Source organism: Pyxicephalus adspersus, chromosome 7 (assembly GCF_032062135.1).
Source record: "Pyxicephalus adspersus chromosome 7, UCB_Pads_2.0, whole genome shotgun sequence".
Classification (NCBI taxonomy): Eukaryota; Metazoa; Chordata; class Amphibia; order Anura; family Pyxicephalidae; genus Pyxicephalus; species Pyxicephalus adspersus.
This window is the reverse complement of record NC_092864.1, coordinates 53337422-53364208: the sequence shown is the minus strand read 5'-3', so window position 1 is coordinate 53364208 and position 26787 is coordinate 53337422. Positions and strand designations below refer to the sequence as shown.

The 26787-nt window shown below is 37.6% G+C and overlaps 1 protein-coding gene across 1 annotated transcript in view; it reads right to left on the bottom strand.

The window, feature by feature from the left end:
• The window catches only part of DIP2A (disco interacting protein 2 homolog A), a gene marked incomplete in the record, with an annotated part of 63786 nt that overhangs the window by 9489 nt on the left and 27510 nt on the right, over positions 1 to 26787 (bottom strand). Inside the window, 26 exon segments of the mRNA XM_072418471.1 lie at positions 20 to 141; positions 666 to 789; positions 1121 to 1201; positions 1286 to 1395; positions 1480 to 1681; positions 2952 to 3066; positions 7396 to 7523; positions 8398 to 8478; positions 8559 to 8695; positions 8810 to 8949; positions 10083 to 10197; positions 10284 to 10403; positions 11368 to 11461; positions 11557 to 11621; positions 12348 to 12450; positions 13043 to 13152; positions 14179 to 14302; positions 14385 to 14495; positions 15796 to 15887; positions 16356 to 16553; positions 16664 to 16783; positions 16870 to 16998; positions 17442 to 17684; positions 17885 to 18004; positions 18385 to 18501; positions 21279 to 21350. Of these exon segments, the coding sequence (XP_072274572.1) occupies positions 20 to 141; positions 666 to 789; positions 1121 to 1201; positions 1286 to 1395; positions 1480 to 1681; positions 2952 to 3066; positions 7396 to 7523; positions 8398 to 8478; positions 8559 to 8695; positions 8810 to 8949; positions 10083 to 10197; positions 10284 to 10403; positions 11368 to 11461; positions 11557 to 11621; positions 12348 to 12450; positions 13043 to 13152; positions 14179 to 14302; positions 14385 to 14495; positions 15796 to 15887; positions 16356 to 16553; positions 16664 to 16783; positions 16870 to 16998; positions 17442 to 17684; positions 17885 to 18004; positions 18385 to 18501; positions 21279 to 21350 (3173 nt within the window).

Here is a 26787-nt window from a genome sequence, read left to right as displayed (position 1 = left end):
ACACTTAGGTTGCACTCACCTCTACAATCATCTTGACAGTGGGCAGAGTGGTTGTAAGGTTTTGTGGGTGTGGAGGGCGCACAGTGATCGGAATACATCCAGCATAAAGGCAGCCAAAAAAAGTGGCAATTAAGTCAATGCCTAAAATGAAAATACAGATATGCATGGAGTTTTAAATATTCCCATATGACTCCATAAAAAGTTACAATCTTCATAAATATTTAAACTGGTCACTTGACATAACATAACCAAAATGTATAGGCTGTCTGTTCACACTTTTAAATCACTTATCACTGCAACATATACTGGAGCACTCCTAAAGTACCCCCCCCCCCCCCCCCCCCAAAAAAAAAAAAAAAAAAAAAAAAACAAAAAAAAACACACATTTGGCAATGCAATGATTAGAGGATTAGCAGGGACAGGCCATATTACATGGAAGCAATGGAGAGGGGAATGCTAATGCAAATAAGGGTTTGCAGGAGATGGTCAGATTTATTTTGCTTTTGAGATGGTTTAGATCAGATCAGAGTTTACTGACTGGTACATTTGATCTCTCATTAGGCTGTATTAATCTGTTTCAATATGCTTTTGCATTTCTATTGGAAACAAAAGTAAAACAGCTCAGGCAGTGAACATTAACCATTGGCTGCTTTCTTAGAACTTACCAGGAGGATAAACAAGAGCTACATGATCTCCAACATTAAGACGAGCTTTCTCCAGCAGTCCAGCAGCTACACGTTCTGCTCGCTTGTGCAACTGCAAGCAAGTTGCAGAACTGGCCACAGCACCCTGTGGATGAAGAGCAAAGTGTCTGTGATAACACCTCTCTAGGTGGACATATATCTCTGAAAAAAATCGCCAATACCATTACAAATTTTTGTCAGCTGAGGATATCTACTCTTCTGAGGACATAACTTATTTTTTACAAATGCATTGGTTAGGTTAGTTTTTGGCAACTTCTCAGATCTGGCTGCCCTGGTACAGCTAGAAACTATGTACATAAAAAAATGACAAAACAAAAAACAATAGAGTAGTTTATATGTTTTACAGCCAACTATGTCCATATGGAACTATGATAAATGCAGCGCAAATCCCTTCAGAGGATACCCCCAAGTCTCACCTTAGAATTCAGTAGGAGAAGCAGAACATGATCAGGAGTGGTTTGTGCCCTCCATTGTAAGACATCAGCCAAGTACAGGAACTAAAATGTAAAAGAACATTATCATGAGAAAACTAAATACAAAAATATTACCTAAAACATTTTAAAACGTTGTTACATTATTACCTTCCTTGCCTGATCATTGTCTTCAAGCTGGGTGACGTCTCTTCCACAAGCCTGTGCAATTCGTTTTCCAGCCACCAGGTTTCCCACAATCATAGAAGCTGGACCCACATCTAGAAAGAAAAAAAATATATTCAGAACTATTATAGTGCAATCATTGCAGTTAAGTTTTGGATATCAGGTAAACTGTCACTTACCTGGCTGTTTTTGTCGAGGTTTGGGCAGATTGGTGACACAAGTGTGAGGGCACATGAGTACATTACATGGGTGGAGAGAACCCTCCAAAAAGTGCTGCTTTGTTTCTGAGATGTGAATACCACCCAGAGGTGCTTTGGGAAGAGTGTTTGCAGGTACTAGTGCCAGACAGTAAACTCCAACTTGGTGGATGCTGTCTATTGCCTGTAAAAAGAAGAAATTAGAGAAATATAAACATAAATACACAAATAATCTATCTTTCTATGAAATATCATAAAAATGTATCCCAGCAATGGACTTGTGACATCACCTGCATCTTCTGAAAATACCAGCAAGGGCTGGGGTTACTTTACAGCTACATCATTGTAATATCTTTGTAAGTGATATTATTTTGGGGGATGAGGGTCTTTTTAATAGTCAGGACTGTTTTAACTATGAGGCAAAGCTTAAAACATTACTAAACAAACATACATAATACTATACTCATGTGTCAGGAGCATACCTTGGAATGTGAAAGGTCTAAGGCATGCTGTGGCACATGCTGTTAAGTACAAGTATTGAATACAGGGTGAAAGAGATCAATGGTATGTAAAATGCATAGAGCAGAGGTTATGAACCTATAACATAAAGAGTGTAATGTAATCATTAAGTGACATACAGCCCAGCAAACAGAATTCAGGTGTCAGAGTATAAACAGCACTCCCTATGAATTTCCCATCATCTGCATTCATTGCATAGCAGTAAAACCCTGACAGATTTGGGTACATACATACAAACACCCCACATACTGACCCTAACACCCACCAGCCATCCCTTACTTTCTCGATTAGGTCTCCCTGGTAGCATGGCTAGCACATCACTAGCGATTCCCGTGTTCTCAGGGATTATGACAATAAAAGTAACACATATAAAATTAAGTTTACCTAAAAATGCTTAAATACCTGCTAAATAATTTCACACACATTCTCCAAAAAGCTTTGCTATGAATGCCAATGATAAAAAAAGGTGTGCATGGAAATAAGGACATCCCAGCTTTAAGAACAGTAATTATTTTCCTAGAGTGTATTCCTTTATGCATCTTTAATGGAAAAATAAACTTCTCTTCTGTGTTATTTTTCACCTTCACTTGCAAGTCCCCTTCCTCATCTTATAGCTGAACAGTTGAAAGAGAAGCAGCAGATTAATGAGCTCTGCCACTCCTTTATGCATTCTCCTCACACTGTAACATATCCAATTATCTCCTTGAGCCACTTTTTTTCTCTCTCTTTTAGATATTGTACAGTATACTGCAAAAGGCAGATCAGAAAAATTCAGGTACTTTCACTACTTGAATTAAACAAACAAAAAATAATGGTATATTGATGATTACAGAAATGCGTTATTTTATATGCATAAAATATTTTATATCTGCCTGGAGTTCAGCCTTTAGAAGTGGAACATGCTGGAGGTAATGCTTAAAATGTGCTTGGATTACCTGTAAGACTCTGCTCATCCACTGGAAACTATCTTCTTCTGAGGAGTCAGGACGCTGTTCAGCCACCAACACAATCCTGTCATCGTGCAACACGTTGACTGAAAACACAGCTATCCTAAAAGAGAGCAAAACACCAACAAAATAGATAAAGATTTGCCTGCCTCGGAGTCAAGAAGCAAGTAAAGTGCAAATACATTAAAAAAAAAAAAAACAAAACACTGGGAAGCTGGGAACAATGCCACCCAGCCTATATACAGGGCTTCAATAGGTTTTCAAAAGCTGGACCGCAAGCTTAGAATGGACTGCACGGTGCCTAGTTATTTATTGACTTTTTTTTTTTTTCAAAAAAGTTTATTAGTTTTGGAAATATAATACAAGAAGGGGAAGGAAACATAGTATAAGGGGGGTCATCAAAAAATATTCCATTCCATCACTGTCCAAACAAGCCTACATTTCCATATTTAAATAAAACTCAAGAACTATTAACTATTCATTATTATCTATACAAAAGATGTAATCAAGAGATATTATAACATAACCATTCTTCAAATCTTTCAGGTCCCCTTACTCTATATCAGAAATATTTCAAGTAATCAGGGGTGAGGTAATAAATATAAGGAATTAAAAAAAAATGTGAGCATTTGAACCACGTGACAGAAAAAAAAGGCGGCGGAGGAAAGGGGGAAGTTATTTCGGGAAAGCAACTGGGTGGGGAAGAGTATGCAGAGGGTTCCACCCCTAGAGATTACACATTACCAAATTCAATCCACAGGTCCCATGCTTTATAAAATTTATTCAGGTTGTTCTTAAAGGTACATGTCAATTTATCATTAATCATTATCCAATTAAGTTTATGTTTAGTGAAATCAAGGGGAATACTGGAAGCTTTCCAGTAACAAACAATTCTAATGCGGGCTGCCAGCAGAATGTATTTAACCAGTCTGATCGACTGTCTCAGAACTGATTCCGCCAGCTGCGAAAATAAGTCACTTTTCACTCGTTTTGTGAGATTGCCTTGTGTAACTGTATATATGAAATTAAAAATTAGAATCCAGAATCTCTAGACTCAAGGGCAGTGTCACCAAGCATGGTACAGGGTTCCCATCTGACCGCAGCTTCTATAGCATAAAATTCTGACCAGAACCAAAGACCACCACATCATTACTTTATAGTTAGCCTCTATAAGTATAATGTATTAAGGGATAGTTTTGACATTGAAATTGACAACTCTTGCCAAACCTGAGCACTCCAATCTACCCCTAGACCTGCTTCCCATGGTTTCACTTTAAAAAGTTTTTTGTCTTGGTAAATAGTGTGCCACAGACTGCTGATATCCTCCCTTTAGCTTCAGTATTCATGCTACAAGATTTTTCAAAAGCAGTGCTCTGGTAAGGAGGAGACAGCTCTTTAAGCTTATTTTGGATAAATGATTTGATTTTATTGTACCTGAAAACTTCCGCTGGCAGGAGGACAAAATTCTCTTGTAGATGTGAACAACTAGAGATGACTTTCCCATCTAACAAAATCTCCAATGCGGAAAAAACCCTTGTTGCACCACAGAAATCGACCCTGATCGCATTCAGGAAGAAATTCAGGGTTTTGCCAAAGGGGTGTAAGAGGAGCATGTTGGGAGTGAAATTTGTAATTGTTTTTTGGCCATCCGAAACTATAGTGCTATATTGGGGACTCCCAAACCTTCTAATTTCTTTGGGGTGTACAATGTTGATGCATTGATACGGTGTTGCTTGTTGCCCCATACAAACTTGAGTAGCTTGTTCTGTATGTTTGGCAAAAGAACTCAATATAAAGAGAGTTCTTTCCACTATCATTGAAGGGGTTTTTATGGCATACAACTAATAAGCCTCCCCTTTCAGATAATACACGTTATGGCCAGAGCAGCATCTGACAATTACACTCTATGTATAATAGGGAGCAAAAAGGAAAGAGGCAAAGCACAGCAAATCCAGAGGGAGTAGCTGGAAGGAAAATGTCTAACAGGGGAGGAAAAATGTGTGTAAAAATATGTTGTGGGGCAGAGCAGTAGTATAGGCTAGAGAACATTCCCAAAAAATTTTGTTAGTTTTTATGTTCAACACTTTTGCACTTTCTAATCTTACCCCTTGTTGTCAAGGCTGAACCTTTTGTATTCTTACGATCCAACACATTAGGGAAACTAAAACAGTTTAAGTTTATAAACTGATATTTTGTATTGTTTTATAACATGGATAAAATACATATTTTACCAATGAATATTTAAAGCTGAACTGAAAAAAATTATTTTAAATATATTTTTCAAAAGCCAAAGGACACAATTCCAATTTGTGTGTACCAAATGCCTTTAAGACCTAAATATTACCTTGTAAAAATACCAGTGACATCATCACTGGACTGCACATGTGTGCAGGTTGACAAGCTGTGGCTGGAATTCAGAAAGTTCCCCTACCCAAGCCCGCCTAAAAGTGGATGGTTACAAGACCAAGCACTCTGCACAAAGAGAGACCACAGCAGTATCTGCACTTTATGAAAGAAAACATCTGCACAAAAAGCAGAATTTGTTTTATGCTTGACAGAACAGGTCTGAAGAAGAACACCAGTAAAAAAAAAAAAATCTTGCCTCTTTGTATTTGGACAATATTTGTTTAGCCTTGAGTACAACTTTAACACCAAAGGCTATGAAGCTACAGTTTTTGCAAAGTGGTCTTGAGATAACAAAGCCCAACAGCTTGCAGACAGAAGATTAGAGATGATAACGGCCCATTTTCACATATGAACGGATTCAGGGCATATGTGTGCCTGTATGCTTACAAACCATGTTACCATGAGCAATACAAACGCATTGGTGTAGAACAGGGGTCTGCAACCTGCGGCTCTGGAGCCGCATGTGGCTCTTCAGCCTCCTTGTTGTGGCTCCCTTCGACTGCCGCGGGGAGATCTCTGATGGGGGATCCCCTTCCTCCCAAGACACTGCGGAGGAGGGGGATTCCCTATCCGGTGTTCTAATGAAAAAAATCTACCAGTGAAATAAATCTACCACGGGGCGTGTACAAATGGATGTGTACATTGTCATCCCCCTACTTTGAACCCCAATTCCTCTGGAATGGGGAGATGTACAAAACCAAAAATGTAGGTGCAAGTGGGGGACACCTGTGACTAACACCCCCTAAAATTTAATTGTTAGGCTATCAGAACATAAAGAACTCTGCCCATCAAAAAAATCTACCGTTACACATTGCTGGAGGCACCTGAACCCCAATTTCTCTGGAACAGGAAGGGGGTACAGGTGAACAAAATTAGAGGTGCAAGTGGGGGACACCTGTGGCTAACACCTCCTAAAAACTCCACCCATCAAAAAACCCCTACCCTGTTACACATTGTTGGAGGCTTCTAACACCTAAACCCCAATTTATCTGGAAACAGGGTACAGGTGAAAAAAATTTGAGGTGCAAGTACGGGACACCTGTGGCTAACACCTCCTAAAAATTCATAAAAACTCTGCCTATCAAAAAAATCTACCCTGTTACACATTGCTGGAAGCATCTAGCATCTGAACCCCAATTTCTCTGGAACGGGGGGGAGGCGGTACAGGGGACCAAAATAGAGGGGCAAGTGGGGGACACTTATGGCTAACACCACCTACAATTGAATCGCTAAGGCATCGTCAGAAAATAAAGAACTCTGCCCATCAAAATAATCTACCCTGTTACACATTACTGGAGGCTTCTAGCACCTGAACCCCAATTACTCAAGATTGGGGGGTACAGGTGAACAAAATTAAAGCTGCAAAAGAGGGACACCTGTGGCTAACACCCCTTAAACGCCCACATCGCTAAGGCATCGTCAGAACATAAAGAACTCTGCCCATCAAAAAAATCTACCGTTACGTTAGAAGCCTCCAGCTTCTAATGTAACAGGATGATACGTTAGAAGCTGGAGGCTTCTAGGGGCATAGTTCAGTGTTTAATTTATTTCAAAGTAGGCCTACACATGCACACTTGTTGTAACAGGTAAAATTAAAAAAATATTAGAACTTTTAAAAGTTTATAAACTGTGTTATGTTTTGCGGCTCCAGACTATTTTTCTTTAGTGGAAGAGGAGGCAAAATGGCTCTTTTGATAGTAAAGTTTGCTGACCCCTGGTGTAGAACATTTAAGTGAATAGGCCTCCAAGGGGGTGTGACACTCATCTCATTATCGTTCAGGGTGCGTGTCACATGAAAACCTGCTATTCAGACCCAAGTTTATAGCACAGTACTAAATCAGTTCCCTGAAAACCTTGGAGTAACAAACGAGCAATACTTTGCAAAAAAGAGTTATTATGATTATTCAAATGCAATATTTCATATATACATGGCTAAAGGACACTAAATAAAACCATATTTTTTTCCATGAAGAAAAAACAAAAAAAAAAACACTATACATTCCTTTTAGGCTACGTCATCGCTCACCTCCCTCTGTAAACAAACTTCATAGGCTCCACGGCCAAGGCTGTTGCTACTACGTCGTCACAACTGTGCCTGCGTCCACTGACAACCATCTGACCGTCCACTTTTCCCACAACATACACCAACCGTTCCTGCAAATAAGCATTAGTTAAAACTGAAAAACACATAAGAAAACAAACATGCATCTGGTGCAACTAAATTAAATATAAATTAGTGATACCCAATGTATGATATTCATTATTTTTATTTATTTTTAATTGAAGATCATATACGGTACATTTCTAGAAATCAAAATTAGCTGGTGATTGACTGCAGTAATAAAGAGCCAAGCCCAACTGAGATTATATCAGCACACAGTTAATATTATCACACATCTACTCAGATTATGAAAGGCATGAGGTAAACTTATTTTGGCCATATTCCTTTTAGTTCCCTTTAATCCAAGTTAAACAATCACAAACAACGTGATTTGGTAAGGACTAGGCATAAAACAAAATAATATGCAAGCAACTTGGTGTATACAGGTAAAATAGGATAGGTAACTTGATTTTATACAGAGCTAGGGTTAATGACTACAGCAGGTTTGAATGCTGCACATATTTAGGCTTTTTGTTTTTTTTTTGGTAAAGACTAAAACCCATGAGTATTTTGAAAGTATTCACTACACTTATTATATATGGAAGGAAAGGTTAAACCAGAGCAAGTAAAATATAGTGTAGGATTGGCTGCCCTTTGCCTGGAGTTCACAGCTTTCACATCAATAGTTACAGCTTTTCCTTAGAGTATTGATAAACCTTACATAAACAAAATGGATAAACTAGTAATTTTAACAATGCACCATCATGAACAAATACAAATTTTACCTTCCTAGTGTCAGATCATAGTACCATGGTGGGAGTTTGTCCCCTTCCTAACTGTCCTCAATTTCACATTGATGTACAGCATGTACAGATTGTGCACTACTTACTATGTGAAGAAATACTTCGAAACTGCAAAGATACTCACTGGTCCAATAAATCCCAATAACCCAGTTCTGGCGAATGGCTGGTTAGAGACAGGGTCTCCATTAGAAGTAAGTGGAATTGTCTGAAAGAGAAAAAAATGATTTATTATAGGCAAATGTCTCCCTATTTTTTCCATCTACCACACTTATTCATATGACTCACCTCAAATATATTTTTGGTAATCCCATGGAGACCATAGTATGCAGTGCCTGTGGAGCTGGAGGACATACACAACTCTCCAACTTCATCTGTCTTACATAGATATGGACTACCCTCTGCCTTCACAACACACATGCTTGCTATGGAGAGATAAAACCGTATTTGTTAACAGACGAAAGTACACAGTCAGTTTGGATATTTCAAAAGTAATAAAATGTGAATGACCAACATTACATTAAAGGCAATCCTCTTACCTCCAGGCATTACTTGTCCTACATCTTGTACAGTCAGCACAGAAAGCTTCTCCTCAGTGTCTGCTCGAATGACACCATAGCTGAGTCCATTCATTGACAATACTGCCTTTCCAGGAGGAACACCCCCCATATCTGGGGGTCTGAAGATAAAATATAAAATGCAGGTAGGGAATGTTTTAAAGTTCAAGAGAATTATCTGTTTACCAACCCTGTATATGAAGGGCTTAATGTTGTTTTGTACATATTTTATGTCTTTGTTAGGACTAGTAAGAATATTTCTCTTGTTAAACAAGAGACAAAAACAGGTATAAGACACATCAGCTTAAAGAAAAAAAATGTGTGCACACTACAAACAATGTTCACACCAAGGGTTACCTAAAGGTTCAAACAGATGCTAGATGCTGTTTAGGACAATTCATGATGGCGCAATTACAAATGTTCCAAGACCAAGCTTATAGGTCCACCATGAACAAATAATAAATGACTACCAACAGACTATTGTGGTCGCTGCAGCAAGGTATCTTGCGCTCTCAATTAATGGGCTGATTGGCAACTGCCTAGCAGTCCATCTGTAAAGCTAAAGTTTCTGAAACTGACACCGCCAACAAAAAAATTACAACTGATCACTTTGAGCAGCAATTATTGAGAATAAATAGAAGGCTTTACATTTAGGCAGAGCATAATATGCAGATAAATCCCCCAAAGCTGAGTTGTACAGGCCGATTAAGAATGCAACGAACCATCTTTACACTAAATATTTTACTTACATACTTCACCAGCCCTCAGCAGTTTCAGTGTGTAGCCCTTTGTCATACATATAATTCAGGCAGTACCTCTTCACTTGGAACTAAACAGTAAATGTTACTAATGTGGTTTGGGAAAGGGGTGTCCAGGACTAATACAACTATATTACTGGGAATTAGACAAACATTCAGCCCTAGAAATGTTTGTCAATGTTGGCAGCAAGCAGCGGTCATTGACTATATGATATTTACCTGACAGATGCATAATTAGTATTTAATTGCATTTCATTTATTATATATTTAAACACAAAAGTATAAACAAACCCCACAATCAGCCAGTGGCAAAGTGACTGCTTTAACTGCCAGGCACAAACTAAAGCTAGATGGAGCTTTATGGTTTTGCAGAGAACAGTTCTACCTACTGTGAAGTAGTTAGCTCTTGATTATGACTTTTGCCAAGATATCTTACATTATGGTAAGTTTTAGGACCTTACATTAAATAACTAGATTCTATCTTTAGCATCTTTTACCTGCGCATGGATACAGTGAGTGCCTCTGATGACGTGGCACAGGGAGAAATCACTTCAGGCCTCAGACCACGAGACTGGAAGACGTTAAGAAAGGCATCACAAGATGAGATAGACCCTACAAAAACAGACAGACAGTCTTTATGTGGCATGTCCCTCGTACATTTTAAAAAACTGTTGCAAAGTTTCTTTTGATTATCTTACATGGATTTGCACCATCAGCCACGATCAACATTCTTAAGGAACCAAGGCTCACATCCCGTTGGTCTCTCTGTGCCAAAAGTGACCAGTGCATGTCTCTAGATTTCACTAGTGCAACACGAGCTACAGATCCAAACAAGGTAAACAAGGTTATTATGAATGTACCAAACAGTGTTCACTACAATATTTTACATAAATGCGTACATACACCAACACATCCTACACACACACACATACATACATAAAACTATATGATCTCTATATTTAGGATGATCTTTTTTTTGGAATCGATTACATATACAAAGAAATCCTACTCTGGATACTGGCTTTGAAAATCAGTCATTTATGATAAGTGTTCATTTAAAGATTTGATCGCAATCAATGGCTTGTCTATTAAAAATGAATAGTTTGGGTCTCAAGAATCTGTTTAGAACTTCAATGTCTTTTTAGAACAGGCTGCACTCTATCTAGAAATATGACTTGATGTATTTGGCCCATCTCTTTGAACACCTTACCACTAGGCAAATTAACTTGTGCGGTTGAATTTACAACACATTAGACATAAAGTATTATGTGCATCATACTAGTTACTGCTCAGCAAATTTAATATAAAATAATGTTCACATTAAAATTAATTACATGTTACTTTTAAAATTAACTACAAAACTGGACGCCTTTTAAAGCAGTCATCCAACAAAAAACTACATAAAAGGTGTATAGGATATCATTTGAGTATAATACTCCCCATCTATATACACTTCTAACCACTAGGGGTCACTGTAGTTGTATGCTAAACACTATTTGAAAACCTAATAGCAACACAAAATTTAAATGCAGATTCAGATCCCACTATAAATGTCAATAGTTTGGCTCTGTGCAAAAAATGGCAAATAGCGCTATTACCCAGTTACATTTAAAGCTGCCTTTATACAGGGCTGTAAAAACCTGATCAGCAAAAGTATCACAGATGCACCCTGCATACCTATGGGTATAATTGCATACATTAGAGTTAGAATAAAATGTCCGAGTACTATATATATTGTCTTTACCAGCCGATATCTATTTCCAGGAATCACAGATAATTTACCTTTATAGGCGCTGACCTTTTGAATCCAAGACAATGGATTCACCTTCATCAGTGCATATGGAATGCTGACTACATGCATGCGATTCATAACACTCTGCAAGACATATACTTGTTAGTGAATAAATTAACGAATTAGAACAGGAACATAACACGATCTGTATTTATGCCCTGCAGAAAGCAGACACTTACAGTAAGCACTCCATGCCACAGGCCAGAATCTCTCTTGAAGTCCAGGACATTAATCAGTGTTTCGGCTAAAAGACAAAGACAAGTTATTTCATTTTCATTATCTGCATTTTCACGGCCATACATAATAGTTAAATAGGATTAATCTTTACATTCTGTTTGCTAGTAGTTTATTTAGATTCTTCCACTTTTCTAAGAAATACGTAATTGGGAATTATATTACTCTTTTAATTTCTGTTTGTTATTTTTAAAGGAAATTGTATATAATGTCTCTTTAGGATTCAAAAGTGTTGTAACATAGGGCCAGTTCACAGTTCTACAGCCCTTGGAAATATGACACAATTCCCATTCCCATCCTACAGTCTATGATGGCATCATTTTAGCCTCGGTTTAGCATCTGAGGTTGGCATAGCACTCCACATGAGATTAGCTATAACCCCAGCCATTTGGGGGCTCCAAGGTTCAATTCAGAGCTGACAAGCATCCGTAAACGGCATTTCCAAAATGTAACTTTTTTGGGGAACTGGAAAATTATTGCGTTTAGTTCGGGATTATGTCAGGTTCTTGAACTGATAATTTGTATTACCCCTTCTTCTACCTCTTCTTCCTCCACGTTGCAGAGATTTTCCAGAGGAGGCAATGAATAAATTGTTTATATATGACTGAACCTGTTAAAGATCTCTACAAGCTTCTTGATTTTATATTATCAGTTACCCTACAAATTGGTACATACAGTTAACACTACAAGATAAAATGTATAACTACTTTCAAATGTTTACATTGGTCATTCTTACCTTCTGAGTAACCACAGGCCTGTGTTAGGGCATGGCAATGAGCCAACATGGCTGACTGAGACACAGTAACCCCCATGGTACTGCCTTCTTTGCTGGTTTTGTACTGCACACAAAAGGTTAATTAAAAAAAGAAAATGATTATATTAAAACTAAAGAAATTTTCCCAGAAGCAAATTTAAACTTTAATCTTTTTCAGATTTGCTGATTTGTAAAATGTTACAGAATTAATGCATTTGGAGGGTGATCGTGAAAACTAAAAATTGTTAATTATGTGGAGACATTTCTAAGGTTACTATTGTTTACTTTAATCAGAAGAGGTGGACCCATGAACAAATGTGCTTGGTGCCTGGATGAGACTGGCCATACAATATTACATATCCTTTAAAAGATAAGCCTGTTTACATAAAAAACTGTATTCAGGGTAATATTATGTTATTTGATTACAGTTCTACTTTAAATAGGTTAATAAATGTAACGTCCCAGATGTGAAGGAGAAGGAGGACAATTTGTTGCTGTGCTACAGGTTAAATATCAATATGAAGACTATGTTTTTCTATGACCATGATAACAAAATAAGTAAAACAAAACCATCATCTTCGATTTTGCGATTTTGACATTCACATTGGCTCTATGGTAAGCAAGACCTAATGATCTAGACACAGTGTGCAAAAACTATATTCAACTGTAATATATACCTCTATGTAAGCTGCGTCATTGCTTGCATCCCTGATGTGTGGATGCCAGTCTTTGGGAGGCTTCATTAGGTGCTTTCCATCAATAACAAACCATGCCAGACGAGGCCAGCCTGTGGGAGATATATTTAGTAAACTGAAATATATATTATTTGTTATTCATCAAACTAATAATAAAGCAACGAGATGTTTTTTTTTACCCAAGAAATAATTATTCACAACCAGTACCTTAAAAACCATTGGCACCATGGGTTACTTTTACTGGTTACTTGCCTTTAGCCTCACATTAGGTACTCAGTACAAGTCTACATAGAAAATGCTACATTATATTGTAAAAACCTGAATAGCTATAAGGACCAAGCAAATCTGAGAGGAGGTGCTAACAGCCATTACATGTCTTTGATTAGCAACTAATCATAAAAACACAATAAGAATTGGAGGGCATGTAAAGGTTACCTAAGATATTCAATGTCATAGCGTAAGGAAGACCTAACATTTTTGAAAGGGCTTTGATGACAGTTACCAGGAAATTAAATCATGGAATGCAATAAACTTTGCTATGAGTTCCAACTCTCCCACATGTTAAATGTGTTTTGTTTGAGAGATTTGCCATAAAATCCCATCAGTTTTTTATTTGCTGAAATTAGGCTTTAAAGTGTCCTAAACCCAATAAACTTTGAATGGATGATTGCCTAGCAGCAGCACTGTTACTCGAGTTTTATTTTGTAAAAAATGTTATGAACCTCTAGCTGGACTTCTGATCAAGTGCTTATGGCGAGTAGATACTGCTTACCAAGATACATGCTGAGAGATTCACATCAGCACAGGCTGGTAAAAACCCCCATCCGATGTTTGCTTCCTATAGTTTACTATATTAAGAAAAGTAAAAACTAAACACACTAGGTTTGATTAAGGAAAGGAGGAAGTTTAGATCAAACAGTATGATACAGTTTAATAAGAGGCTGAATGTACTCTATAAAAAGTTATTACCTTTTTTGCAATAAAAAATATGTAATGATTGTTTAGGTTTACTTTAACCCAATAATGAAACATTTTGAAGTTACCTAATTATGAATGTGTCACGTGAGTTATCGGAGTATGGAATGTGCACCTTTTATAATTTAATTTTCATTAAATACCTTTAAATGTCACAACTTCTCCAGTTTGAGCTTTAGGCAGTCCTTTTTGGCAGGCTTCCGTGGTAAGAGCGAGTGACACTCCACAGCTACCCAAGAGGAAACCGATCTGCTGGCCGCCAGCGTCCTGCAAGATGTGTATATTAATATGTAGGTATACTGTACATAATGTCTGTATCCTAATTCTCTCCTAACTAGTCTTTATTTACCTTCCTAGTCAGTGGCACTTCAATGGGCACCGGAATAAGATCAGAAAGCAGGCATCCATAAAACGCTACCATAAACATCACAGGGTCACTATTGGGAAAAACAAGTGCCACCTGGAAAACATAATAACAGAATAGAAAGATTTAGAATCATTAGCATCATTATATTCTCTACTACTTCACTAGTTTTCAAAATGTTGCACTACTCTAAACAATCCCCCTTCATGGCTATACAAAAATATAGTGTCAGAAAATTACATACGAAATCAATACACTCCAGTATATACATCCCTAATAATTTCACATCACTTTTTTTTGATGGGAATTATTTTTATTTACACACATCAAATTATAATTACTTTATTTACATATATCATACAGTGTTTATAATAAAATAAAAAACATAGCCTAACATTCACTAGAGCAATGTTTATAATTTGCATCAAAATAGCCCAAAATCTAGAAACAAGTATTACAACATACATTCTTCCAAGTGAAATATCAATTTGAAATGAATAATCCTTTTTTTTAATATGTAAATACATTTTCAGTGTTTTCTCTACCTTCACCTGACACTTACCAAAAGTTGCCCCTATTAACTAGAAGATCAAAGTAGTATGCAAATCAAATGTCAATTAATGTCAAATATTTCAATTTGTGTCCAGGTGTTGCTACTTTTACAACCTTTTATGAGAAAAGTTGAAGTGAGATTTGGTAGTGTACAGCCATTTAACACTTACTTAGGAGGAGGGAAAGGAGGAGGGTAAAGTATGTAAAAAAATGTCCTTACTCTTAAAGTAAAACCCTTAGGCTACGTACACATGTGCAATTGTTCTCGTCTGATAAGCGCCTCAAGGCCGATATCGGACGAGAATTTTAGCATGTGTACAGCGCTTGTCGTCCATCGTCTGAACGACTGCCCTGGTGGATCCATGGACAATGGACGACGAACGATCGTAATGGAAGTGAAGGGGGAGAGCCTGCAGTGGGGTGCTGCTCCATCGTTCCCCCCCTCCCCTCTCTCCATAGAAGAGAACGGTGCTGTATGTACAGCACTCGTTCCTGCATCGTGCAGTCATTAGTCGTTGGAAAGGATCGTGAAAGATCCTTTCCAATGACCATTATTGCATATGTGTACCCAGCCTTAGGGAAGGGGTAAAAAGCCACACTAAAACTTTACTGTAGCCATATTGCTGATTTTTAAATTAAGTATATAAGTAAAAGAGAGGATTAAATGCAGGCTGTCTTTGTCTTCATTTTAGGGAAGAAAAAGATTTCCCCCCCTATAAATATCAGTGTAATATACTTAGAAAAATGTATAAACTATTTTTTTACATAGAGTGATCTAACTCCCTGTTCATAATTATCTTGCTGTAAATTTTATGGGGAGTCGGAGTGTAGAGAAGATACTCACCCTATCTCCTGGTTTAAGAAGAGATTCATTCTTGTTGGTCAGCTTGTTCATTAATGTGTAAGCCAGTTTAACACTTCTACTCCATAATTTGCCTAAACACAAAATAGAAAAAGACAGGATTTATATGTAACCAGATAACTAGAAACAACCTCAACGTCAATAAAATGGCTACATTTCTGACAGTTTATAAAAGGATATGTAAACTCAATTATTTGCTCTCTGCTAAATTATTATATATATTTTTTAACTCTAAATATGAAAAAAATATCTTATTCTGACTGAAAACTTTAAGGCCTCACTGCATGATGTATTCTTTTTTAGTTAAACTGCGCCCTCTCTCACACTCTCTCTCTAGAGAAACCACTCCGAGAGCAGTGTTCCTCCATAAGTCGAGAACAGGGGTATAGGCATTGTCGTATTGTCAGAAGGACAAGAACTATGTTAATGGCAGGATCGCCAGAGAAAAAAAAATAAGGACATTTTATTCTCATGTACAAAAAAAAAAAAAAAAAGAAACTTCCAAAAAACCTTACAACTGAAACAAACCATGAGCTCCTTACCATAAGTGAGAGTATAGATTGCTTTCCCAGTGGTGTCCAAGGAAGTGAGACATGGCGTTTTGGGTTGAGTAGTTCCCCAGCGATGAAGAGCAGTTAACAAAGATGGAGGCCAGTTAGAAACTACTCCCAGGGGTTCCCCTTTAAGTAGTGCCATTTCTGCACCTTCTGGTTTAGGTTGGTTAGGATCTGGTTGCTGAACTGCAATAAAAAAAAAAATAAAAAAAAAAAGGAATATAGGATATGAAGGCTAAAATTTGCCTAAAATTGTCTCGACTCGCCAGTGGTAAATATTTGTCCACCATTATTACCTTCCAGGAGCTCTTCAAAATCATCCACAAAAAACTCTCTGAGTGGAGGACGCTTTGGCCTTTTTAATGTATTAAGGAGCTGCTGAATTTTGGATGAGACTCTGCTGTTCACTGGCACACCTATAGGGAAGGGACAAGTGGGTCAGAGCACTGTGCACATCACAGGTTAGCATGTCTACTGGAAGCGTCTAATAATACTAACGCACCATCTGCTGTTTCTAATATGCTGCTGTTGAACCCCGGTGGCACGCCACGAACAGATGCCACCTGTGGACGCTCATGGAGAGAATTTCCTAGGAGTCCGGTAGTCACGTCAGGTGGAGCAGAAACACTCTCTGGTTATCAGGATGAAGAACATGACATATGGTTCTGATCACAGTCTGAAACCTTATGAAGTCACCCAATGAGCAATACCCCCAGTCGTGGTCACTGCCATGACACAATGAAGTCAATTTATATAAAAAAAAAAGCAGCCAGTAAGGTTGCAATCAACCATTTTTAAAGGCAGGTGGGCTACTGTGAGCAAATATGTTACCAGGTTTTAAAATTAACCTAGAATTAGGCAAATGCATAGTCTTAATCTACAACTAGTCAGAAGTCATAACAGATTTTACATACCTTAGAGGGAATAAAAACACACCACCAACCTTTATTAATTCTTACACTGTGCCATGACGTGTACCAACGGCTACCTTAACAAACAGCCTTCAGCCTTGCTGGCTAGTATTTTATAGTTAAAGTGTAATGTAACATTTGGCAGCACATGCCAGATACTGACCTATCTGGGCATGTGCCATGAGGTCTGCCAGCATGGTGGCAGCTGCGATGACAGGGCAGCTGTTGGAGGCGGCAGGCTTGGCTCCTGGGTGGGATGAGGTGGAAGATGCTGATGATGAGGTGGAGGAGCCCTGGGTTACTCTGCTAATCCAGGGCTCTACGCTGGAATGACCTTGAAGCGGAGTGGATGTGATGCGTCCCTGACGGAGCAATGAGCCCTCATCCTCCGAAGCTGACGAGGTGTCTGTGAGTAAAATAATCATGACAGCTGAATAACAGTGCTTGTGGAACAAAGGTCAAACATTTAGGACCAAACAACCTAAAAGAAAAGGGGGATCATATGTACTGTACATAGGGGTTACCAAAGGAACATTAGGACATAAGATGGTGAGCAGACATGTACCTGCAGTCACTCAGGGAGGAACAATATAAATGCAATATTACCTGGTGGGGTGTAGGTCTCTAAAGAAGATTGGACAAGAGCTGAGCGCCTTTTAGAAGGCATAGGCATTTTTCTCTCCTTGTATTTGGCCAACGCTGCTTGCACGGCTTCTGTGTGAACATCTGTACACAAGAGAACACAAAGCTGATGTTAAGTAAGATTTCCTACAAACTCATAAAATCAACATGAATACATTTACTCTCTTTATCATGGTTAACCTGTCACGGATATTATGCTATCAAGCTTTCATCCTGCAGGGGTGTGTGCCAGACCTCTGTACACAGAACACTGTTGTAATGAAAGAGCAAGGGTTCTTTTCTGAAAAATGATGGTAGGGAACAAACTTTTGTACTGGGGCTGCTTTCTAAAGAAAACACACTGTATAAATTCAAATACATTATCACCTACTGCTTTGCTGCACCTTGAAGGTATTGAAATGAAACTGGAAGTTTAGTTTGGTTTTTCATTTATTTAACTATAAACATGCAAAGGGGGAACTTACCAGATCGAAATCGCTCATCCCGTGAACTGGTGGACCGAGACCTCTGCTGCTTGTTAGTTGTCGTAATTTGTGACGAGCCCAATAGTTTTGTTTCTGTTTGCAAAGAAGGATCTACCCCTGGACAAAAAATCACAAATTATTTTAAGTATTCTTCTTCTGTGCAATTTTTTTTATTTCTTTTTTTTAAAACTATTTTCAAGCAGTTATAACTGCAGTGTAGCAATCTACCTTACTCCTCTTCATCAGGACAATATGACAATTTCAGAACCCCTTACACTTATGTGTAAGTAACAGGAAAGGATTTTCCAAACACACTGTAGGCTTCTAGCCATCTCTATCCTTGATGCAAAGTATCAAAACAAAGATGTTTGTTAAAGTCACCAGCCAGATAAACAGTGCCTTACAATTCTGTAACTGACAAGGGATAAATAAAACAGAAAAAGAGGAAGTTAAGAATCAGTTGTCAAAAAGTAAACTCACTAAACCATACAGGGAACCCTGTAAAATCTGGTTGCAGTGATAACAAAATTTAAATCAAAGGCAAACTGGTTGACTTAGCACAGTTGTAGTGTTTTGTACAGAGTATTAGCATTTTGCCAGTTGGTAAATTTTAAAAAGCCTAGGCAATTGCTAAAAAAAAGCCTTTTTTTCCTGGATACAAATTTGGCATTTAATAGGTAAATTAAATGTTCCAATGAAAACCACAGTGTATGTATGGAACCCAACCATGCCCTAAGCTTAGTATGGTACCAAACTCTGAGCATTAGTTAGTAGAATAACTATTCAATTAGAATGTTCAAATTTCTTTATAGTATAGCCTAATATTTCTTAAAAGGACTGCCTTGGGTATTTCTATAAATGAATAAATATTCTCCACTCTACCCAAGATTGCATGACTGAGAGCTTTTAGAAGTGGACCATCTGGTTACAGGGATAACCAACACAAATTACTAATATCACTGCACAAAAGTACCTCAACATTTTAAATAAACTTCTTTAGTGACAATAAAAGGGAGGGTGCAGATCATACCTGTCCCTGACCTGTTAGATAAAACAGGACAGGCTGCAGCACATTTCTTTCTTTTTTTGTGATTGCAGTCACATGTCTGCCATCTTTTGTATCTTACTTTTTGCAGGCAAGAGCTGGGGGCAGAGTGAAGCTGCAGCAGAATGTGACTTTTGCAATACCACAGTTTCAGACTGACTTAAATGTACAGACCAATAATTATTATTATTATTACACAGTATTTATATAGTGCCATCATATTATGCAGGGCTGTACAAAGTCCATAGTCGTGTCATTAACTGTCCCTGAAAGGAGCTCACAATCTAATGTCCCTACCATAGCCATATGTCATTAATGTAGTCTAAGGTTTATAGGGGGAAACTAATTAACCTCATTGCATGTTTTTGCCCTTAATGCTAATATTAATGCTATCTGCTCTTAAGTGATACAGTTATGCAAAATGGAGAAAGTGAATTCACTGAGCATGATTACAGGCTGTGATAATGCTGAGCATTCCTACAACAGTTTATAGTCCTGATGCTGGGTGCTTATGAAAGGGTGAGACCTATTAATGGTAATAATATTTTAAAAAGTGTTAGATTGGACAGATGAACATTTCCTTATGCATGTTTATAAAGTCATACAACCAGCAATATTTTTTTTTTTACATTTTTGACTTGCATACACCTACATTTATGTTACATTTTGAATAAAGCAGAATTGCAAAAAAACTGGCAGCGAGTTGGGTGAAGTGACACTTTCATAGATTTACACACCACTGTCCAGTGGCTCTATGTATTAAAGAGCTGCTGAATTTTGGATGACACAAGACCCAAATTGCAAAGCTCACTGGCCTAAATACCTTAAGCTCCTCCTTAATTATGTTTACAATTAACAAGGAACCAATGTCTCCTAGATTGTAAGCTCTTTGGGGCGGGGTCCTCTCTTCCTCCTGTGTCACTGTCTGTATCTGTCTGTCACTTGCAACCCCTATTTAATGTACAGCGCAGCGTAATATGTTGGTGCTAAATAAATCCTGTTTATTAATATTATTATTATTATTAATAATAATAATAATAATAATATTAATAATCATGTCAACTGCATCCCTGATGTCTTTTGATTTTCCCATACTAAGAAGAACGAGCACTGTATATCTGGCTGGGCTTACAGTTGGGAAGGGGAGAAAGTTCTGCTTAGTTTGGCTCTGATGCTCTGGTTCAGGGATTAGAGCTCAACAGGAATCACTCACTCAGCAAGTAAAACGCCCAGAACAGCCTGGAAAACAAAACTGACCAGAATACTAGACATAACCTAGTTCAGTACCTACTCATCACATAGGTTAGCAAAATAATGAAATCTTTTGATTTTACACGTAATAAATGATCCATCTACACATTAGTGCAATTAATTACAAATCCCATTAAAAAGCCCACAACCTTTTGGTTGTCTTTAACTGGCCTTTGGTGCTCTATTTCTCCGGTGTTTGGTTTGAGGGGACTGACCGGCCAAAGACATTTTTGTTAAATAACAAAAAAAAAAAAATGACCCCCCACGTAACATGAGTTATTACCCCCCCCCCCCCCACCAAAAAAAAAAGTTCTATAGTACAATACACTAGCCCATTGTTTGCAATCTTAATTTATTGAGTTTGAAGATATGTAATTTTGTTTTAAAACGTAAAATACAATTTAGGGTTTTCAACATCCATTTAAAAGGGGTTTTCCCCAAAGGAAAACACTTTAATACCTGACAATACTTTTTATTTTAGCCACTGTGACCACTTAACTCACCAGCCTAAGGCTTGTTGAGATAGTAACATGTTCCTCATCATTGCACACATCCTGCCACATGACCCAATATGTATGAACAAGCTTTAATATCTTACCTTGAATGAGTGGGATGTAACGAGCCAGAAGCTTGGCCCTCTTCTTCTCATAACCTTTCTGAGTTATGTCTCCTGAAAAACAAGAAGCCAGAATGTAAATCTTAAACTTATTAAGCCTGTGGTGCAGTGTTAGAAATTAGGTCACTGAAACTGTAAACATGAAATCATTTCAGTTCTCATAAGCTGCATTCTCATATGCCAGTTCAAGCTGTGCATATAAGAGGATTTCAAAGATTTCCTGCATTTTACCTTTAAGCAATATGTAAGATTACGTGAAAGTACCATCAGACTTGGTTAGTGGTTGTTCAGAGAGATTTCAGGGAAGCAAAATGCGCAGGCCAGGATAACACATAATGAACATTATGAACATGCTGGTATAAAGGCATTTGTGCCTTTTAAAGCTGAACTTCGGGCTCAATTTTTTTTTTATAAAAAACCTTAAAAATCACAAAAGATAAAAATCCTCAGTGTGCACCAAATGAGTTACCATGACCTGTGCAGAGCAGAGCTGCAGGAGGGGTGCAAAAAGTCCACCACTGCAGGCTGCTTGCAAACTACATGGGGGGCACATAGACGACCACTCATCCTGCACAAGAAAGTGATAGGTCTGTATTATAGAAAGCTGTTCCACAGAGGTAAAGTGTGGTGTTCACTTATTGAGGAATTCCACACCAACCTGGAAGGAATCAAAAAACTGACACCAAGATCCAATAAAGAATACACAAACCTATTGTATTTAGAAATTATTTCTTTACAGCAGATTTCTGCTTTATTTCAGTTACTCCCCAAATACAGGCAAATCGTTTTTTGGGGTATAGTGGGTGCAGTCCACATTTCTGTCACAATAATATCGAGGCCCAATTTTCCCTCAGTTCTTGTTCATATGGGAGGTGGTGGTGAGGGGATAAGATATTACTAGACAGGAAGACATGGACAACAGTAAGAAGCATAGTTTGAAAGTTGAACCTCAATGCAAAGTTTCAGAATTGCCACAGCTAAAGTAGCTTTCAATAGGCAGTAATATGCAAAAAATAAAAAACATGGCTGAAGGTGTAGAGGTTTATACAGTCCAGTGATTAGCTACTGTGACGGCAAACAAAATCCCATCAAAAGGCCATAAATTCATAGCAAACAGGGAGACAGCAACTGTTAAGTCAGCAACAATCTGACAGTCACAGACAGACCCCATGGGAGGTCAATTTAATGCACTGACAATCTCTTTATTACAAGGCAGCTTATCTCCTGATACCCTACATAGGGGTGAACAGGCAGCATAAAACTCAAATAAGCCTTGTAATAGGATTCCAAGACTAGCTTCAAACAGAAAATAAGCAGCTGTTCCCAGGACAAAGTCCTGTGGATAGAGGGAGCATGCTTCAAACTTTCCTGCAAGAACTGTGCCAGGCAAGATGCTGGGTGACTGTGCCAGCACAAACATAAGTCTGTCATTAAAACAGGCCCGCTCTGAACCAGCACTGTGCCAACACACATATTAAAAAGCTACAACATTTGTATGAAGCCATATGGTATAGCTGCCTCTGCACACAAGAATACATGAGCCTGAGCAGATCCTTATTATTGGCACAATACTATTCTTCAGATATAGGACAGTTTAAATGAACAAACAGGCAGATGCTGTTTGTGCTGCACACAAAACAAAAGCCATTACAATGGGACTATTCTGCTCTTTTTTATGTTAAAGGGATGTTTAAAAAAAAAAAAAAAAAATTATAATAATGAATTTAACATTGACTATTAACGAAGCTCCGTTTCAGCTGACATCTTCATCTTTCAAATATTAAGTACTAATATGGGGTAAGACTGGAATGTGAACGTTGATATCTTGGTGTCTTTTTTTTCTGTACCCTTCTAGCTCAATTTTCTTAGGTGGGTATATAAACCCTATGCAAGTTTATCTCTGGCAGACAAGAGATTTACTATATAGGTCCAAGTCTCCTGTATTTTATGCTGTGTGACAGTCTGAGATAAAAATCCATTACCATTCATCTCCCTAATACCGGACTCTCCTAATTAGTGAGTACCTGGCATTTACTCATCTGAAATTGTTGCATTGTTCTGTTGGTAATATGCAATTATGGTTTATTATATTGTTAAGCTATTTAAGTTTTCTTTATTAAATACAGTTTCCACCTTTTGAAACTCTGATGAAGTATTTGATACAAAACGCTTCATGTTTCCAAATTTTCCAAAGCACCACCAGGTTATATGAGGTCTATTGGTATAAGCCTAATCAGATAATTAGGTAGTTCCTAAGGCTACGTACACACTTCCAATTATTATCGTTGGAAAACGAACGACGAACGTTCATGCACGATATATACGAACGATCGTATAGCACCCATCCTGCACATAGAGCTAACGACACGATCGTTCGTAGATATTGTACACACAATAGATACGATCGTTTGAGCGATAGAGTAACTATGTGCACGACAGGAAAGTGAACGGACGTTCGTTCATCACGCATGCTCTGAACATGGACGATCAACGAACGACCGTACACACGATCGATGTTCAACGATCGTGGTCCAATCCGATCCGTTGGTCCGGTCGTTCGTTTCCAGCGACTTTCCTCGTTCGTCGGCGTCGTTGGTTACTTTTTTACGAACGATTTTTTGCCCAATCGATCTTTCGTCGTTCGATTGGAACTATAAAAATTGGAAGTGTGTACGCACCTTAAGGTGGACATCACATCTTAGATATGTTTTCATGTTAAGGGAAATAAGAAAAAAAAAAAAAAATCCTCACATTAGGAATATATAGAAGGTACAAGTCCAATCAAATATAGGAGTTTTTATATGTGTTTTTTTTTTAATGAAAAAGTATTTGTTTTTGCAGTCATATTGTGTAGAGGCTGCTGGTAGTTATCACTTTTTCTAGCTACACACTAGAGGGCAGCAGAGTGGCTGCAATGTAGACTACATGTTCCAAAATTCCTTGCATAATCATATTTAATACTTTAATTTCAGTTTTCTACAGAACAATGGTATTAAATGGTACAAAGGTATTAAGAATATAAGGTTCTATGCAAAGGATATTAAAGAGGCCTAATTAAAAACATATTTTTAGCACAGTAGGAAAAACTCATCATTAAAACGTAACACAATTTTTTTTTTGGTTTTTGATTTCAGTGACAGATTCACAGACAATGTTCAGGTGTAACACACACAGGTATTTATTACCACTCACACAATATATCACTGATAAGGTCTTCATTTACTTTTGCTTTTAGATACATCATTTAATGTCAGCAAATACTTACTGGACTGCTTGCTCAGAAATGACACAAGTCATGAATAAAAGTGGTGCAGTTCTTGGAGGTTTACACAAATGTCTGAAATAGATCAGCCCACCATCAGCATTAGAGGTGGCAGGATAGTCCAGATTGGAATCAGGTCCGACTCAGATTATTAAAATTTCAAGCTCTGATCTGATCAAACTATACTATATTCTCACTGACAGGTATAGAGGCCACCCGCAGATGACAGCTGTCATTGTCTGGTAGCTAGATTGGCTAAGCCCCAACATACCGGTTTGTGACAGGTATATTATTGTAACATTTCGGGAATTTATTCATGCAGACTTGTAAAGCTACATTAGTATAAAAAATGTCTCAAATGACTTATCAAGCAAGTCTGTCATATACATAATAATAAAAAAGGAACATACTTGTGAAGAGGAGGGAAAATAAGAAACAAATACTTACTTTCTCAAATGGTCCCCCTGTCAGCTAGGAAACCAACACTTGCAACAGTATTGATCTCCTAACTGTGGGCAATTTGCTTGAAAAACTTCAGGACTGGAGTTCAGCTTTAAAAGATGTCAACATAACCAATTTAAACTAAACATGTAGATGGCATGGACATTACAGACATTAATATTAGATGACTAGAACAATCTCAAAGTGTTTTCATGTATGTTGCAAAACATTTTTAATCTGCAGAAAACGTCACTATAACACTGTCCTGATGACATCTATCCAAATAATTTCTTGTCTTGATTTGGAAAAACTTATATTATGTTGAGATGGGTTTAAAGTAAACTGTAAATTTAAAACATACAATAATGAAGTTTTGTTAGTGCAGCATCACTCAAAGAACCCTGAACGCTTGGAGGCTCCGATATGAAGAGAACAAAACCAAAATCCTCATTCTGACCTGTCCACTTATTGCTGCATATACAAATCTACTACATTTTATGTAACTGTACCTACTTTTACCAGTCAAAATGCATCCACCCCATGACAAACTATAAACTGTTCTGTACCCTACAAAATAATATGAACACATTTTATAAGACCTAGGACCCTTGGATAGCTTATAATCAACATTAAATCCTTTGTGAGAAACCACTGCTATATTTGACCCTTACACCCTTTCCCTGATCTTACCCCACCCTTGAGTGGTACACCCATAAGAGGTACTCACTCTCGTCCTTTTTTTTTGTTCTGTTCTTTAATTGGTTATATTTTATTATACTCATTGAGGAAAATCTCTGTAAAAATAGATGGTAATGTAGCTAATATCTCCTATCTGTTTATACAGTTGTTACAATGGTTTTTTATGTTGTAGGTTTTGCATTTCTGAATATTGCTTTGTTTTTTCTTTACATATAGTTATACAAATAACAACTCTGTTTTAATGAAGTTTTGACTTTCTTTGATTGTACACAGATGAAGAGAAGTTTGTTTGCATCTTTTTCTTATGTACATAATAAACTATGTTTTGAAAGAGTTTTGATTCCTCACTTTTGTTAAATTTTAATACATGCAAATGACCTGTGAAATACTTATTGTAAGATTTTGTTTGAAAACTTTATTAAAATCTTTGCAATACAAAATGCATCCACCCCCATGCTAAAGAATTAGGAGTACTAGGATAACTACAGCTATAAAACACTTTGTTTATAATATGAAGGTTTAATTAAATCAATGCAGCTGAAGATCTTTTGGTATAGAACTGGTCGATGAAAGCAGTGGCTCTGTCGGAGTAACTGTCCCCTGACATGAGCTTGGATATTAGGAGGTGGAGACTGAAGTGGTGGCTCATAATGAAGCATATTCAGCATCTTCTACTGCTACAAATCCGGCCCCACTATTTCCCAAGTGCATGCTAAGGATCAGCAGGGGGTAGAGAACAAATCTGAGGCTGCAATTATGAAGGCTGGTCAGTATTAAACCAGAACAAGATATTTATTTTCAAATACTATCTTTTATATTTTCATTCCACTCTAAGTATTATGCAGTTGCAGCTACCTTTAATTCAATATTTATGTGACAACTTAGCCAGACTGAATCATGATAAAGGATAACTTCAGTGATACAATGGGAGATTCCCCTCTTCTATACCATGAAAGCCATGCTGTCCATCACCATGATGTATGGAGGGCGTGAGCACAGACATTTTGCAGGGTGTCAGTTTCTGGGCACATCTACTACAACAGGGAATTTGCAGTATTTGTTAGATACTACAAAACATATTATAATATA